This window comes from Chrysochloris asiatica, unplaced genomic scaffold (genome assembly GCF_000296735.1).
Source record: "Chrysochloris asiatica unplaced genomic scaffold, ChrAsi1.0 scaffold00194, whole genome shotgun sequence".
NCBI lineage: Eukaryota > Metazoa > Chordata > Mammalia > Afrosoricida > Chrysochloridae > Chrysochloris > Chrysochloris asiatica.
Window position 1 is genome coordinate 396500 of NW_006408712.1, and position 19017 is coordinate 415516.

The following is a 19017-nucleotide window of genomic DNA, read 5'->3' on the forward strand; positions in this document are numbered from 1 at the left end:
ATCCAGAGAGGGAGAGCGACTGTGTGCTGAAGACCTGGGGGGTAAGGGAAGGATTGCATGGAGGGGATTGTAACCATGGCAATGAGACGATATACGATAGAATGAATGTAAAACTAATGTTCTCCCATGTAAACTATCACATAATTCACAATAATACATTAAAAAAAAAAAAAGATTATAGTCAAGAAACCCTATGGAGTAGGTTCTGCTTTGTAACACCTGAGGTCTTTATGAATTGGCATCAACTGAACATCAATTAACAACAGTATTTATTTATATGTAAAATAATAATTCTGACCTTTACATCAGTTTCTTTACATTATAATCATTTTCATATACTGCATATAATACAATCACAGTATACTTTGTCTACTCCCTATTTTTATGAATTTAGCGTCTGGTACCCAAAAAAACAAAACCAAACCCACAACCATCGAGTGGGTTCTGACCCTCTAGAGTTTTCCAGGCTATAAACCATTATAGGAGCAGACAGTCATCTTTCTCCCAAAAAAGGGTTGGTGGTTTTAAAATGCCGACACCATGCCCAACACCTAACCCACAATGCCACAAGTGCCTGGTACGGTACAATGTAAAGTGGAAGAATTGAACATTAGCGTTCAATCAGCTTGAGCAAATGTGATTTTAATGAAGTAATTATAATTCTATTTCAGGCTTCAAAAATATAAAGTACTGTTGCCTTAATTCCATTTTGGTCTAGTTTCTTTGCTAAAATAATATTAACATCCTAAGGAATCAGATTAAAATATATTCTTTAGGATTCTCTTAAATACTTGGGCATAAAGCCCCCCCCCACTGTAAACACTGAGTCATTTTAACAATGATTAAAACAATTACAGGAAAATGACTGCCCTTTCCCTAATTTCCTTACACTGATATAAACAGGTATTATAAATTATATCATATTCTCACACAACACCTACCCAGTGCTGACTATTTATTTTGCCTTTGGTGGGGAGTTTCAAATCAACCACTTCTCAAAGAAGAGACCTGACTTTATAAATCTACATATAACTTGTTAGCAAACTTCTATAAAAACAAGGACTCCTAGTGGTAGTGGTTAAGCCCTCCACTGTTACAGGAAAGCTCTGCTTCCGTGAAGATTTACAGCCTTGGAAACTCTACTCTGTCCTATAGGGTTATGATTAGTCGGAACCGACTCCAAAGTAATGGGTTTTTATAAAAACAAAAGGCAGCTATAAAAAGTGCTGGCAGGTTAAACCCAAGGTCAAGCACTTAATTTTTAATATATAATCTGTGCAACTAGAACCCCTTTTACCCTTAAAGTAGACACCCAAACAAAAGAACTTGCTAATTATTGATCTTAAAAGAGCTTTACAACGTTACATTTTAGGTAGGTCATTCAGTATTTGAGTGGCATACTTAATCTGAAATTCAGGAACCGCCATTATCTAAAACAGTTTAACAGCAACTACCAGCCCCAAACCAAACCCATTCCTTTCCAGTGGAACTCATAACAACACTATGGGGCAGAGCAGAACTGCCCCATAACATTTCCAAGGATGTAAATCTTTATGGAAGCATATTTCTCCTGATGGTCAATTTTGAGCCCGTGACCTTTTAGTTAGCAGCTAAGCACTTAACCATTGTGCTAACAGGGCTCCTTGTACCAAGTACAGCTGATACTATTCATCGAAATTATAACCAAAGAAACCAGGGAGCTCAGCTTAAGAGTATTTGCCAGAAGAGGCCCAGCTGATGTCATTGTTATTCAGCTCAACATTTGATTGTATACTGTTGTTGTTAGTGCCTTCGGGTTGGTTCCGACACACAGCAACCCTGTATTAGGTTTCCAAGGCTGTACATCTTTGCTGGAGCAGAAAACCTCACCTTTCTCTCCTGGAGCTGCTGGTAGGCTTCAATCACCAACCTTGTGTTTCACAGTTCAGTGCTTATCATAGTCACCGCTTTGTTAGATGCTGGTCATTGTTCCAGACATTAGCAGAGACCCACAGATGATCACAACAGACAAACACACACAAAGCAGGTAATTTCAATGCAATATAGTGTCCATCAGAGGACAACCCCACCATCAGTGACTAAGCAGCTATGAGATGGAATGGACTCGCCATGGGCAAAGGATTTCGGGGTCACATCTGGTTTGAGTCCCCCCCATCTCTATGGCATTGGCAGAATTCCTGTTGCTTTCGGAATTAAATTATTACTAATTTTCTAAATTCGGAAAAGTAGCCCTGGTGGTGCAATGGTTAAGCCCTCCTGCCAACTGGTTGGAACTCACCTAGCAGCTCCAAGGAGGTGGGTTCCAACCCCTTACCCTTTCCACCAAAAGGAAAGAAACCACTTAGCCTTTCCACCAGAAGGAAAGGTAATAATCTAAATGAGGCAGTTCTACTCTGTGACATTGTGTGAACACGGTCAGAATCCACTCGACAGCACCTAACAAGACGCTCAGGAAAAGTGATTTATCAGCTTCAAATATGGTCATTATGGAATGGTTCTTAAACTTAGTGTCTCCCAAACACCCTAGAAAATGACGAGTTACAACGTCTCCCAAGAAAAAAAAAACGCACTCAATATCTTTCAAACAATTACAGAGGTTAACGGTTCCCTGGGAATCCACGGAAATAACTTCTGCAAGAGAGCAATTTGAAGATTCAAAATTCGGAAGGACGGGTTAACTTTCATTTCAAAATATAGTATTGTGAGAACGTTTAACGTTTAACACGTACTGACATCTTCCATCAATTTCAACTTATTACCAATTTCAAGTCATTAGTGGAAAGTCAGTTTTGGGATAAATTGTGAGGCTGCCTTGTAACTGTTGGCTAAGTGCCCTAGAGTCGGTTCCAACTCATGGGACCCTGTATGGGGTTTCCAAAGCTTGTAAATAATAGTAAGTTTTACACGGCTCTGGAGAGTTTCAAATATAAGGCTCTGAAAAGAATTGTTACCTCCAAAAAATCGTTGTTTATGCCATAATACCACTCTCTCCAATGTCCATGGCTCTCTGGAGATTTGGTCAGTTCTATCACAGCATTGTCTGAAGAAATGCTAATAACAGGTTCTCTGGTACTCAACTTATTCTCTGGAGCAAATTGCAAAAGGAAGGAATAATAAACACAGTTTTGTGTGGAGAAGCACAATTTGTATCGGAGGGGGCTCAAATCCCCTTGAAGACTTTGCGGCAGGATCTGTGGAACTTGAATTAACAGAGTCAGGGATTCTTTTTTCTGTTTACATTGCAAAGGCGGACACAAAAGTTCCCGGTTCTCGGTCCCAGGACCACCCATGGCTCCGTAAAATGGCTCCCAGCTGGTGCCTTTCCGGTGCACGTGAGTCTCCACACTAAGATCTCTGGTTGCCCTCCCGATTTCTGAAGAAGAGTCGGCGTCAAGATCCCTGGTTAAAATACTAAGCGAATCTCCGCCACCGTCCCCTGATGAGTTTCCGGCTATTAAAAGCGGCTCCTCTAGCGTACCACGAGGAGATTCCGCGTGCCCGCCTATGTCCTGCTCTTCCGGTTCGAGAGCAAGTTCCTCCGGGCCGGCTGGTGGTGACGCCTCCTCGGAAGCACAGGGGCTGACGACTTCGGCGTCTGCTACGCTGTCTCCGCTGGCACCAGAGTGTAGATCCTCAGTGTGAGTCTCAGCCAGGCCCGCTTCCCCCTGGAGATCGGAAACGCGAGCCGCGCAGTCAGTTCCCGACTGGTCAGCGGACACTTCCGGCACCGTGGCTGGCTGTGGATGCGAGACAGGTAGCGTCACCGGCAACGTGACTACCAGCTGCCTCCGGGCCTTGTTGAATTGCGCCTTGCCGCGGCTGTCGTCCACTGGGTACGGGAGCGAAAGCCGCAGCCGATAGTCAGGCTTCCTTGAGTCGAGGCACAGCAGCTTTCTCGTCACCTCCAGTGCCGCCTGCTCGGCAGAACGCAGGAGCGGCAGCTCGATGGTGATCACCAGCTCGTGGGGTACGGTGCTCGGGACTGAGTCCCGGGAGCAGCGGTAATCCTGTAGGTCCACGTGGTGGCGCTGCACCACGCTGTATCGAGGCTCGGTGGGGACGGGGGGTTGAGAGGGCGCCTCGGTCTTGGGGGCCACAGAGTTTCCTGAAGCTGCCGGGTGCGGGTACTGGTAAGGATAAGGGAAATCCGGGAGAGGGCCCTCCGACTCCTCTTCGGTCCGAGCTGGGACACCCCCGGGCAGAGGTGTACGGAGCACAGCGGCCTCCGGGGACCCCTTGTACTTGATCTTCAGGGTCTTAGCATTCCTGCGATCCAGCTTTACACCAAACTGCTTCTCGACGGCCTCCAGGGCCGTGGTGTCCAGCATGTGTCGGAAGCGCTCGTAGCGCCGGGCGAGCGCCAGAGTTTCTGGGTGGAAAACCACGTCATAGACCGTGTAGCGGGTGCCCCGTCTCCCCGCGTACTCACGACCTGGGGACAGGCTATGGGGCAGGGACCAGTGGAGGCCGGGGGCAGAGCCCCCGGAGCCAGGCCGACTGCTCGGAGCGCCCACCAGCACGTTACTACACACATTCACAAAGCTGCGCCGTACTCCATCCAAACTGGTGCGCAGCACGTATCCCGGTTCCGGGTGCACAAACCGAACCTCCACTCCCCGCTCACGCTCCAACTCGGTGATCTCTTTTTCGTAGCGTCGTCGGTTCTCGGGGTCTGTGAGCTCCTGAGCGTACTCGGAGAACAGCCGGCGGAACTCTGGGTCCTGGAAAGCGGAGGTGAGCCTCTGTACCTCGTCTCCGCTCAAATCCAAGTCCTCCAATGGCGTGGCAGCAGCCTTCGACATGTTGCCCGTAGACCCTTCTTTCGGTGCAAGGGAAGGGCAAATCTAAGGCTTGGTGAGTAGGACACGCCACGGAGCTCCAGGTCCTCATAAGTGAGGCAACTGTGGTCAGTAACGGCTAGAGAATTGAGCCCTGGGCAACGCGTGCCCGTTGCCATAGTGACATCGCCAACACCTGGGAGGAGGGACTAGAATACTGAGGGAATGGTAGAAATGCCAGAAATCTACTACCCTACCGGATGTTTTCTTCAGGTACCTGTGCCACAGTGAAATTAGCCTTACCTCAAGTTTATCAAGCACGGAGTCATGAGTATTACAATCTGTTGTTTTCCAAGAACAGTTCAGAGTACCCTTTTAGTGCTGTATCTACACCGGCCCAGCTTTCCGTTTTCTACTTCCTACCCAGCTGTTCCGTTGAGAGAAAGATGAGGCTTTCTGCCCAGTAAACATTACAGCCTCGGAAACCTTATACAGGGTCGCGTTGAGTCAGAACCGACTCCACATCACCATCCACCCCACCCCCCACCCCCATAAAGGATAGAAAATTATAAATGGGAACTGAATACAGGTGTGTCTCCTTGTCCTTCCACTCATTGGTTAAATTGCTTCTATAATTAGCTTTTTATCCATCTTTCATTTCTGGATGATGCTGAAACTAGGGTCTTAGTGTCCGTGTTATTCTCATTTCTTGGTTCTGACACTTTATCTGCTGTTAGTAGCTGCCTTGCATCATTTCACTTTAACTTGTCTAATGACTAACCCCTAATTGCGCCATTAAGTGCCACCTAGTAGGTTTCGACTCATCTACCATATAGAGAGGGTTTCCAAGGATGAATGGTGTGTTTCAACCACCGACATTGCAGTTAGCAGTCAGTGTTTACCCTACAGCACCACACTAGGTGTCCTATCGCCTAGTTATTGATTTCCTAAAAGTATCCCAAATTACTTCAACTTTAATTGTACGAGGCAATTATTTGTTAAATGAATGAGTGAAAAAGGGATGCCTTTTAACTAGTTCTATTTTTCTTTCATATACAGCTGTATTGCTCTCATAACCAGGCCAACAACACCTGTGTCCATTTGATTACTATTTTCAATGTCTAAAATGTATATTTTCAAGCAATCTAGTGGGTTTAAATTTATTCCTTAATTTTATATTTAAACTTGTGGGTTTTTTTCAGGTTAGTCTTGAGAAATTAAAGCTGCTAGACCCGTTGCTTGTCAAACAGACCCCCTTCTAATGTGCTTCCCACATTTTCTATCCTCAAACCATATTTCAAATTGCCAGCTCTTCCTTACTACGAATTCGTTTAACCCTGAGCTCAGGTTTAATTTTGAATAGTTTCCACTTCACTATGTTATATTATTAATATCTCTTCCAAAAAGTAAGAAAGGAATGCTGGTGGTGCTATAGGATAAGCAGTGGACTGCTGACAAGATCATGAGCTCATTTTTACCAGCTGCTCCTTGGGAGAAAGGCTTTCTGCTCCCATAAAGATTTATAGCCTGGAAAACCATAAACAGGATCACTATGAGTTAAAACCAATTTGATAGCACCTAACAACAACTTCCCAAAACTTACTTTGAAATAAAATGTCTTCCAGTCTAGACCTTGTGTAATTTCTAATGTTACTCCTATATTTGAAACACTCTCTGTACCCCTACCTAAACTCTCTATCATTCTGATATATTTCTGGGATATCTTTTCATCAAGTTCATAAACTAAGTGGCAGTGAGTGATTACATACAAAAACAATAAAACATGCTGCTTTGAAATGAACATACCTTCTAAATGTTTGTATATTGACAATATCAAAAACTTCAGTGATTATGTAACATATCAAACTAATATTCTGACATAAAGCTTTTCAGTAGAATAAATTCTGTGATGTAAATTTAGTTTCAAAACTGCTGAGTATACTATTGAAATTTGTATGGCGACAAAAACTTGTTATACCAAAACAATGATTTGGGAAAGTTTAAATATGATCAATATAGATATAACTGTTGTTGTTGTCAGGTGCCATCGAGTCAGAACCAACTCATAGCGACCCTATGCACAGCAGAACGAAACAATGTCCGATCCTGGGCCAACCTCACTACCGCTGCCACACTTGAGTCCATTAATGAAGCCACCTGGCCAATCCATCTCGTTAGGGGTCTTCCTCTTTTTCTCTGACCCTTCACCTTACCCAGCATGACATCCTTCGCCAGCGACTGTTTCCTCCGGACAATATTGATTATATCAGGATTGTATCAAGATTGACATCAAAATTTTAAGAGACAGTATAGATATAAAACCAAACGGCCACCACTCTTCTGTCTGTCGTGCTGTGGTGGTTTGAGTTGCTGTGATTCTGAGGGCTATGCCACTGGTGTTTTACATAACCAGCAGGATCACCCATGGTGGACAGGTTTCAGATGAGCTACAAAACAAAGACAGACTAGGAAGAAAGAGTGACAAACTACTTCCGAATCGCTAGTCACTGAAAACTCTATGAATAGCAGAGAAACATTGTCAGACACAGGACCGGAAAGTAGGAAGGCACTCAGAATGCGACTGGGGAAAAAAATGCCTCCTCAAAGTAGAGTTGACCATAATGACATGAATAGAGTTAAGCTCGGGGGAGAAAAGCACACAGAACCTGCATTTGCTGATGGGCAACAACTTAAAATGAAGAGAAACAGCTATAAACATCCACAGAAAATTGGAACATGGAATGTACGAAGTATGAATGAATCTGGGAAAATTGGAAGTTGTCAAAAATGAAATGGAACGCATAAACATCGATAGCTTAGGCATTAGTGAGCTGAAATGGGCTGGTATTGGCCATTTTGAATCTGATAACTACATGATTTACTATGCAGGGAATGACAAATTGAAAAGGAATGGTGTTGCATTCATCGTCAAAAAGAACATATCCAGATCAGTCATGAGGTACAATGCTATAAGTGATAGGATAATATCCATGCGCCTAACTGTTGTTAAGTACTATCAAATCAACTCCAACTCATAGGGACTCTAGATAGGGGTTCCAAGGAGCAGCTGGTGTGTTTGAACCACCAACTCTGTTGTTAGGAGTCCAGTGTTTATCATATAGCGCCACCCCAAGACTCCATAGAGATAACTAAACTTACTTGTTAAGTGCAAATGTACACTTAGATCATATTTTTACACACACATGTATTTTTTCTTAAAACACTATGTAGAAAATATTTCCTATAGAACTTTCTAAAGTATATCATGTTTTTATTGTGCTTTAATGTAAAGACTTGATGAAACAAATAGAATGTTCTAAAGTATATTATAATTTTATTATAACTTAATATCAAAATTGCATAAAATATAAATGTAAGCAAAAAAGCTGATGAGTATCGTTTCCTCGTATGGTCCTTAAGGATCTCAGAAGCCTTGAAGTTTGCTGAAAACAAAAAGTGAAAAAATAAAATCTTTTGGAAACCTGACTTATTGCACATTTCTTATAAATTAATTTTACATAAGGATTAATATATGCACATTGTTTCCAATGCAAAAGGCATACAATGAAAAGTAAGCCAATCTCTTACCCCACTCCTGTTCCTCACATGAACTTGTGTTTGTGTCTACATAGTCATATACCATTATGTTTGTATATGGATATATCCTTTAACAATGCTTATATGAGTACAGAATACTATGCATATTATTCTGTATGGGGGTGGGGAGTTGTTTCAATTAGTAGTAAATTTATCATTTATTTCACCAGTCCCTTTTTTTTGTGGTTTGAAATTTATAAGAAAATTTCTGAATTCATGTTGATGTACCTACTGACCATCTGATTTTTGGCAATATAACACCAGGAGGAAGCATCTTCTTCCTGTTTTGTAGGTACACTTACCTATCTTCTATGGTCTTATTAGAAGGATAAAATACTTTAAATGAAAATCCACTTCTTGGAAAAGAACCCTGTGAGAAGAAAAATGCCTATAAGTGAATATTCAACATTTATAAAATATTTCCTATTTTTAAAATTAAATCCCTTGTTGTTGGGAGACTTTTAGTTAATAAAATTCCCACCTTAAAAATAGGGTTACAAGATGTGAATAATAAGTAACAAGACAGATTTTTACATGATCTTTATAAAGAGGTTGTTGTTGTTAAGTGCTGTCAAGTCGGTTCCGACCCATAGCGACCCTGTACAGGGTTTCCGAGGCTATAAATCTTTACGGGAGCAGAAAGCCTCATCTTTCTCCCACGGAACGGCTGGTAATTTTGAACTGCTGTCCTTAAGGTTCGCAGCCCAATTCGTAACCACTACGCTACCAGAGGAGGTGTTATAAAACATATCTCCACTTGAAGCAAAAGTTTTTCAGTTGGCTAAGTTGTGTTAAGATATTTAACTGGAAATGCATAGGAATGGCTTTAGTTGGTATGAAAAATAAACAATATGTGGTGCTAAATATATATATGAGGTACTCAAACATCATACTCAATAGTTTCCTGCTTCTTCCCAAAACCAAAACTTAGGTTTGCTCCTCCTCCGATGTGCCCTAAAGCACTGAACGATAATGGCAGTTATCCACTACTCAACTGTAAAGTTAATGAGCAGTGACTCTGTCAACTTAGTCTTTGTGTCCCTACAAGAACAAGTTTATAGGGATGAAATAATGTCAAGAGCAATGAATGTTTGGGTTTGCTGAAGAGGTATATGTAAAAAAAGACATAATGGTGGTATAGGAAGTGGTTGTTTACAGGAAGAAAAAGTGTGAAAATTTAGAAATTACATGTTTTGAAATACAGCAATAGCTATGAAAATGTCCATAGAGTTTAATTTTGATGAGAAAGTGACATCATTGTGAAACACTATTTGAATGTGAATACAAATGCAAAAATCAAGCCACAATGATAAGCAATGAAACCAAATCAGGTAACCACATTTATCTCATAGTGATATTCAACTATGGATAATTTTGTCATCCAGGGGACATTTGGCAATGTCTACAGACATTTTGGAGTCCTGGTGTGGTGCTATAGAATAAGCAGTGGCCCACAAGGTTGGTGGTTCAAACCCACCAGCCACTCTCAGAAACCCTATACCAGGTTGCTATGAGTCGGAACTGACACAATAACAGACATTTTAGGTTAGGGTATTACTAAAAGAAGCAGAGACCAGATATGCTGCTAAACATGCCACAATGCACTGGAAAATCAAAAACAAAAAAATTATCTGACTTGAAATTTCAATAGTGCCAAGGTTAAAAAGACCTGTCTTAAAGAAAATGGAAGGAATACACAGAGTCACTGTACCAAAAGGTACATTTCAAGGGGTAGCATATGATCAAGAGCCAAGGATATTGAAGGAAGAAATCCAAGGTTCATTGAAGGAATTGGCAAAGAACAAGGCACCAGGAATCGATGGAATAAAAGTTGAAATCTTTCAAGAAAGTGATGCAGCACAGGAGGCACTCACTCATCTGTGCCAAGAAATTTGAAAGACAACTATCTGGCCAACTGATGGGAAGAGATCCACATTTGTTCCCATTCCAAAGAGAGGTGACCCTACGGAATGTGGAAATCATCAGATAATCTCTTTGATATCCCACGTGAGTAAAGTTTTGCTAAAGGTAATACAGAAATGGCTACAATCATACATTGACAGAGAACTTCCAGAGGTTCAAGCCGGATTCAGAAGAGGCCTTGGAATAAGGGATATCATTGTGGATGTCTGCTGGATCTTGGCTGAAAGCAGAGAATATCAGAAAGATGTTTACCTGTGCGTTACTGACTATGCAAAGGCTTTCAAGTGTGTGGATCATGACAAACTCTGGACAATATTGCGGGGTATGACTATTCTGGAACACTTAATTGTGCTCATGAGGAATCTGTACATGGACCAAAAGGCAGTTGTTCGAACATAACATGGGAACATTGGACGGTTTAAAATTAAGAAAGGTATACGACAAGGTTGTATTCTTTCACCATACTTATTCAAGCTATATGCTGAGCAAATAATCTGAGAAGCTGGGTTATATGAAGAAAAACGTGGCATCAGGATTGGAGGAAGACTCATGCAGATGATACAACCTTGCTTTCTGAAAGTAAAGAAAACTTAAAACATTTACTGATGAAAATCAAAGAGCACAGCCTTCAGTATGGATTACATCTTAATGTCAAGAAAACAAAAATCCTCACCACTGGACCAGTAAACAAGATTCTTATCAACGGAGAAAAGATTGAAGTTGTCAAGGACTTCATTCTTCTTGGATCAACTATCAACACTCATGGAAGCAGCAGTCAAGAAATCAAATGATGTATTGCATTAGGCAAATCTGCACAAGACCTTTTTAAAGTGTTAAAGAGCAAAGATGTCAGCTTGAGGACTAAGGTGACCCAAGCCATGGTATTTTCAATAACCTCATACACATGTGCAAGTTGGACAGTAAATAAGGAAGACCATAGAAGAATTGATGCTTTTGAGTTATGGTGTTGGAAGATAATTATTCTAAGTGCCATGGGCTGCCCACAGAACCAACAGATCTGTGTTGGAAGAAGTACAGCCAGAGTGCTCCTTGGAGGCCAAGATGGCCAAACTTCGTCTCTCATACTTCGGACATACTGTCAAGCGGGACCAGTCACTGGAGAAGGATCTCAAGTCTGGTAAGGTGGGTCAGAGAAAAAGAGAAAGACCCCCAGCGAGATGAATTGGCCATGTGGCCACATCAATGGGCTCAAGCGTGGCAACAATAGTTGAGGTTGGCCCAGGATTTGGCAGTATTTCATTCTGTGCATAAGGTCACTATGAGTCAGCACCGAGTCGATGGCACCTAACAACAGAGAAAAACAACATGTTTGAAAAAAGCAGTAGCCAATAAGACATATTTCTACAGATGACCCAGTTGAAACAAAAAAGTTATGGAGGGGGAGAGAAAGAAATAGCCAGAAATATCACCATAGAAAGTCTGTAAGTCTGTCTTCTGCCTGTAACTGATTGGAATACCTACAATGGGGCTACAACGTGCCCAGTGAAGGAGGCTTCCTGCAGAGCCCCTGCATTACACAAGACCATAGATGGAATCCTGAACAGCATCCAGAATCTTTTGAGGGGAAATGTCTACTTGAAAGGACAAGCAGACCAGCCTGAGTGGCCAAAAGAACAGTAGATACTTTCTGAAAGAAAGACTGATAGGAAAAATACAAAACAATACAGGCAGACCGACTGATTACTACAAGAACAAGTGGCTCACCCAGGAGACATCAAGGCAAGTGGTCGGGTCCCCCTCAGGGCAAACCCTCTCCTAAGACTAAGACTCAGTGGGAATACATGCTCTGATTGGTGACCACATTCGTCACTGATAAGGGGAAGTGAGGGAAAAGCAGCAATGAAGCTGCGAGCTGAGCCCTACACTGCTCAATAGACTCCTATGAACCCAGATGGAGACCTGGTTGGCCAGCAGTATGCCAAGTCCAGGGGACTCTTGGACCCAGAGTTAGCAACATAGCCACAGAGGACTAGAGTGGAGAGTGAAGCGTCCAGCTGATAAGAAGAGAGCTGTACATGCATAAGTACACCCACACTTGCAGATAATAACCACTTGACCTGGCATCAATGATTGGATGATCAGAGCTCAACCAGAAGAAAGAAGAGGGAAAAAATAATCTGATACAATTTGATGAACCTGACACACACCTATGGAAGCAGTAGCTCCAAAGAGGGTACAAATATTCACAGCGGGGATCATTCCCACCCCCTCAATACACAGAATAGACAGGGATGGGCAACTTGGACATTGGCTACCCAAAATGGGGGTGCTGCAAAGGCAAGAAGTGACTGGTTTACAAGCTTTCAATAGGGAAACTGTATCCAGAGGGCGTGGAGGAAGGTAGAATCTCCACTTAGTATTCAATCTGTCTAGGCGGGGCTGATGAAAGGACATGTGGATAGGTCTCTTGTGATACAATAGTGAATAATTGTTATCAGGACTGATTGTGAGGGTTGGAAATGTAAAGGTAGACGTGTTGTAGCAAGGAGGGTAGTGATTAACTTTGCAGTCTAGGAGCAGAGGTCTCTGGGACCATCAATGGAGAAGAGCGGAGAGCAGGATGCCTGAGATGGAGGCAGAGACGATGATGTGGAGAGATGGAGCAGCTGGGGACTTTAGACACAGAGAGGGAGAGGGGCTGTGTGCTGATGACTTGGAGGGCGGGGGATGGCAGGCTTGCATGGTTTACCCTTTGGTTGGTTGAAGATGCATGGAGGGGATTGTAACCATGGCAATGAAACAATATATGATAGGATGAATGTAAAACTAATGTTCTCCCATGTGAACTATCACATAATTTACAATAAAACATTAAAAAAAATTCATAGACATTAAATTAGAAGTTTGTAGTGATAATTTCCCCCACCCACCCCCAAACAAAAAACAAGTTCGGTATATTCTAGTTAATTCCAACTTAAAGCAGTCTGCTATATCCTTCTCCTGTAGAGTTACCAGTGGGTTTGAACTGCCCATAGTGATAATATTTTGTTTAACCCAGCAGTGTTTACATAGTGGATAGTCCTCAAGTTAAAAAAATCTAATTTAAAATGTGTCCCAATGAAACTTTCCTCATTATTCAGGTTTGAATTTTTGGGACTTGAGGAAATTTTGAAAACTCAAAATCATCCTTAATGGACAAGTATCACAAATATATTTAAAGAGAATGAGATACAGGCATTGAAAGTAATTTCTATAGAGAAACTACTCAAGGGATGTTACTTTGAAGGAGAAAATATTCATTTGGCTATATTAAAAGGTTTCAAAAACTTTGTGGAAAATGGAATTAAAAGGTAATGGAATTTTTCATAAAACGTTTGAAGCTCCCTTATGTAAGTTATATTGTTGCTAAGTGCAGTTGAGTAGGAGTGACCCTGTATAAGGTTCCAGAGAAGCAACTGGTGAGTTTGGTTCAAACTGACTTTACAGTCTATTGCTTATCCTACAGCGCCACACCAGGATTCTTTGTATAAATTACAGTGGGTTTTTCTTTAAATTCATGTTATTTCATAGTCACACTCTATATTGAAAGTTTATGTGTAAGAATTTTCTGTGCATACCTAAATAATTCATTGTTTTCCTAGTTTCTATATTTTTTACTCCAATAATTAGATTAAATAGAAATTTTAAATGTAAAGAAATAAGTTCTAGTCTTAAAAAAATATTGACTATATAATGTTAACTGTATTCTTACAGGGTTTATGCAGAGGCATTCGGTATTGGTTATAGTGAAAGGATCGTATTTGTCTGCAATGACAAGCAGGTCAGGTACAGGATATACTCTCAAAGTATAGTCATATGCCCAGTACACTGGGCAGACATAAAGGGGTAGAGGAGTCAGATGTCCTTGGGATAAGATAGTCTTTATAAACTACAAAAGAAAAACACAAAACAAAATAAATTTCAATTTATTTGTAAAACTTAAAATATCTAATAACAAATCATTTCAAATACTAATTACCAAAAGGATCTAAAGAAATTTGAGAAGCAATTTTAAAAGCTTTTAATCACAGATATTTGGGAAACACTACTCTCATTTAAAATGAAATCAATTATCCTATATTTTAGGGAAAATCTATTGAGTTGTCATTTAATATCATATGCCAGAAAAGCTGTTCTCCCAAATAGTCATGTTGAAGCAACTGTACATATTTTGTACAAATATGCTCATTTACTAATTCTGTTCATCTAAAAACAATTCCATTGAATAAAACTAAGGATACACAGCCTACATAGACTTCAAATTTATAAAGTAAGTAATAAAAATCTTCAGTATGATCTACCATTTTCAAATGTTGGGACATGTATATAGGGATTAACAAGTGTGTATCAGGGAATCTTGATGCTACAAGATAAACAATGTGGACATATCATGAAACAGGTAATAAACATGACAAATATGAATGTTTTATTAAAATATATGAATATAAATACAGATAGATATTTTTTAAGTGCATTATAAGGTTTATGAATTTTAAAAGCTAACCTGGAAGCTTCAAATAAATTTCCTGTTCATTCTTGACTTTCCTTTGCCATTAAGGGATATTTCAATAGGAAAGAAACACTGACTTACTTTGTAGGATAAAATTATGTTTAAATTTTTTGAATCACACAAACATTCTAACAAAAACACAAATTACTAAGTGGCTTAAAACTTCATATCATACAACATGTTACATAGTTTAAGAAAGAAGAATTAACTTACATGATTAGGAATATCCAAATTGCTACTAGGAAAACGGACACAGTTTCTGCACATTTTATTCACTAAATCTTCACGAAAGACAATAATTTCTTGTGTACAATACTGAATTCTGAAATTAAAATAGTAGTTGAATTTGACTTTTTCAAAAAAAGGATAATTTTAAAGGCAAAATGTTTTTATTACAAAGTCATCCCTACTTTTCATCGTAAATCACATAAGAAATTCAATCAGAATCTATTCATCCCTTCATTGTATTACCAGTTGAGTTCTTCATATGTGCCTACCACTGTTATGAACGAATAAAAAAAAAAAAATACTCTCATGCGGTTTGCATTTTAATGGAGGCTAGGGAAAGGTGGAGGAAACAACAATCATGATAATTTTGTTGTTGTGAAGTGCTGATCGAGTGGATTCTGACCCATAGCGACCCTGTATAGGGTTTCTGAGGAGCAGCTGGTGAGCTTGAACCGCCGACCTTGCAGTTCAAATGGCTTTGCAGTCTGACACATTAACCCACAGTGTCACACCAGGATTCAGATAATTTTGTTAGAAGTGTACAAGAAGAGAAACAACAGAACAAGGGAGATTATATGTGAGGATTTAGTGGGCTAGAGATAGAGTAAGGTGATCAGGACAGGCAGGGCTCACTAAGAAGTATGATTTCAGCACAGACTTGAAGAGGTAAAGGAGTTAGTTAAGCAGTTATCCAGAGAAAGAACATTGTAGACAGAACAGGTACAGCAAAGTTCCTAAGACTGGAACATACCTAGTGGGTCTGAGGAACAGAAAGGAGGCTGCTGTGGCTGGAGTAAGATAGAGAGGGAGGAAATCAGAGGGGCGTGAGGAGGTTAAATCATTATTATTGCAAAGGTTTGGGCTTTTACTGGATAACATGAGGGATCCCTTCTTTCAGGATCAGTAAGGGGGCATAATATGCTTATGTTTTAAAGGATCACTCTTGTTATTATGTTCAGAATAGATTATACCAAAAAGCAGGGGTAGAAACTAAAGATAAATGAGAAGTTATCCAAATAATCCTATCTAAAGAAGATGGTAACATTGAGGCATAGAGACATCAGTGAAAAACAGGGAGACCCATGAGATCGACTGACACAGCGACAACAGCAATAGACTGAAGTACAGCAAGATTATGAGGTTAGCACTGGACTGGGCAGTGTTTCACAAGAGCAATAGACTGAAGTACAGCAAGATTATGAGGTTAGCACTGGACTGGGCAGTGTTTCATTCTGTTGTGCATAAGGTCGCTTTAAGTTGAAACTGAGTTGATGACACCTAACAACCACAGAGAGATGACCAGATTCTGGATATATTTTCAAGTCAACAGGGTTTCCTGAAAAACTGGATGAGGAGAACATCAAGGTTTTTGGCCTGAGCAACTGGAAGGATATGGGTGATATGAACAAAGAAAAGCAAAGCTACAAAACAGGCTGTGTGTGTGGCAGGGGTGTGACGATCAGGTGTTGAGTTTTAAGTTGTTTATTAGACATTCAAGTGGAGATGATTAGTGGATTTATGAGTCCGAATTTTGGGAGAGAGGTCTGAGATGGTAATACAAATATAGTAGTCCTGGTGTGGCACTGTACAGTAAGCACCAGACTGCTTCACACTCACCAGCTGCTCCTTGGAAACACTATACAGGGTAACTATGAGTAAGAAATGACTCGATGGCACTTGACAACAACAACATACATCAATGGTATTTAAAGCCATGGGACAGGATAAGGTTACTGAGGGAGTTGAATTTAAACAGAAAAGAGAGAAGATCCAAGGACTGAATCTTAGGGTATTTCCACAATAAGATTCTATGATTACAATGAGAGGCATATAGATTAAATTTTCATTTTCTCATTGTAACTTTTAAAAAATGATGCATATTAACTATGTTTTTAAATCTCCACCCATTATTTAAGCTAGTGAATTATAGTTTTAAATTTTTCAAAGCTTTGAGAAACCTAAAACAGAAAAAAAAAATTTATATTTATTCCATTACAGTCAAAATTCAGAGACAAATTTTAAAGACTAATTTTTTTTTCAAGTTAATTTTTATAGGAAAAAAAACAACAACTGTAGCACAAAATACTAACATTTACCTGCAAGGGTTAGTAGTAAAAACTGAGAAGGGTACCCTCTGTCTGAATTCATTTGTGATGCTTTCAGCAAGTGGTGGCCTACAAAAACAATGCGTGTGATGTAGCACAGATTTTTAAATTTTACAGCCTGGTCATTACTATTGCAAAATTCTGAATACAACTTACCTTGGTAAGATGGAACCAAATCCAGGATCCTCTGGACCAGGGACAAACACAAAACGGCTACTGTAGCAGAATTTAACATAATTCATTAATTTTTAAATTTATTTTTGCAACTGTATTTAGTAGTCTAGAAACAACTTTAAGTTACTGCCTTTAACTGAATCATGAACTAAATTTAAAATTTTCTTTAAATAAATTTAACTATTAAAAGCTTCTAGACTAGCAATGTCCAGTAGAACTTCTACACCAATAGAAATGGTGTATAGCCACACTGTCCAGTTACTGAGTACTTGAACAGTGGCTAGTGCACTTGGGGCAGAATTAAAAATTTTATTTACCTTCAATTAGTTTGACTTCTAATTTATAAAGAAGTATGTGACTAGTGAATGCCATATTTGAATAATGCCACTCTAAACCTTTAAAGTCACCAAGACAATGAAAATGTGTTAAAATTATCACTTTTAATACTTTTTCACTATAAATCTGTAATATAGTATAACATACATTAACATGATGCCAAGATAATCAGATCTCTTAGCTCTATTAATTTCCTCAACATCTTTTTCTTTTTTTAATACACAAAAGCATTTAAGTAAAAAACATATATATAACAATAGACAACATTACCTTTGGTGAATATTTGGGTATTCACATATTATGTCTGCCAAAGTTTTTAGGGAATCTAAAATTTTAAAGGGATATTAAATTTGATTTGCATATATAAACATAAAAAATTCTAATTGATTAGAAACAAACACTACAACTTTCAAATAAAATTATATAAATAATATTATACCTGTTTACATAGATAAACATTTATTAAATAGACCATCAATACCTTTCAAAGACTGAATGTGATTTTTTCCATATGGTGCAGATGAAAAATTACCACAGAGTATAAAGCAGGTGGGAGGTGCTGGTGAATAACCTAAAGAATAAAAAAATAAATGAACATCACTTTTCTAGTCTAGAAGTCAGATCTAAAGCCCTTAGTTATAGTTAAGAGCCACCAAATTGGTTCCGACTCATAGCGACTCTATATACGGTTTCCAAGGAGCAGGTGGTGGGTTTGAACTGCCAACCTTGTGGCTCACAGTCTAGTGTTGATCCTACAGCACCACACCAGGAGTCCTTTAGTCATTAATTTTTAGTAATAATAATGAATTATTAAAACAATAGTAATAATACCATTTGTTTATTGAGTACTTATATACCAGGTTCTGTACTGGCTTAATTAATCCTCACAATATTCCTATAAACTGAGATTTAGAAAGGTTAAGTAATCTGCTCAAGGTATTAGACTGGGACTTAGACTCCAAAGCCCAACGCTCTCAATTACTTTCTTATACTGTGTTGTTATAATGCTGTCAAGTCAACTTTTGACTCAGAAACCCTATGTAACCCTATGAGTAGAACTGCCCCCTAGAGTTTTATAGGCTCTAATCTTTACAGTCCTGGTGTGGTGCTGTGGGTTAATGTGCCGGACTGCAAAGCCGTTTGAACTGTAAGGTTAGCAGTTCAAGCTCACCAGCTGCTCCTCAGAAACCCTATACAGGGTCACTAAGGGTCAGAACCAACTCGACAGCACTTAACAACAACAATCTTTACAGTAAGGAGCTCTGGTAGCGTAGTGGTTATGAATCAGGCTGAGCACCTTAAGGTCAGCAGTTCGAAACTACCAGCTGTTCTGTGGGAGAAAGATAAGGCTTTCTGCTCCCGTAAA

At 39.8% G+C, this 19017-nt stretch overlaps 2 protein-coding genes across 5 annotated transcripts in view; both read right to left on the reverse strand.

The window, feature by feature from the left end:
- DNAAF2 (dynein, axonemal, assembly factor 2) overlaps window positions 1–4802 on the reverse strand; it is an 11552-nt gene extending 6750 nt beyond the window's left edge. For both annotated transcript variants that reach the window (XM_006872324.1, XM_006872323.1), the window contains exon 1: window positions 2952–4802. In XM_006872324.1, coding sequence (XP_006872386.1) covers window positions 2952–4802 — 1851 coding nt within the window. The remainder of the gene's footprint in view (window positions 1–2951) is intronic.
- Window positions 4803–8094: 3292 nt separating this feature from the next.
- POLE2 (polymerase (DNA directed), epsilon 2, accessory subunit) overlaps window positions 8095–19017 on the reverse strand; it is a 40333-nt gene continuing 29410 nt past the window's right edge. For 2 of the 3 annotated variants that reach the window (XM_006872325.1, XM_006872327.1), the window contains 8 exons: window positions 18133–18222; window positions 17922–17976; window positions 17298–17357; window positions 17133–17210; window positions 15022–15130; window positions 14011–14187; window positions 8678–8745; window positions 8095–8221 (listed from right to left, as the gene is read on the reverse strand). In XM_006872325.1, the coding sequence (XP_006872387.1) occupies window positions 8203–8221; window positions 8678–8745; window positions 14011–14187; window positions 15022–15130; window positions 17133–17210; window positions 17298–17357; window positions 17922–17976; window positions 18133–18222 (656 nt within the window). In that variant the 3' untranslated portion in view covers window positions 8095–8202. The remainder of the gene's footprint in view (window positions 8222–8677; window positions 8746–14010; window positions 14188–15021; window positions 15131–17132; window positions 17211–17297; window positions 17358–17921; window positions 17977–18132; window positions 18223–19017) is intronic. The other variant, XM_006872326.1, reaches the window with a different exon arrangement.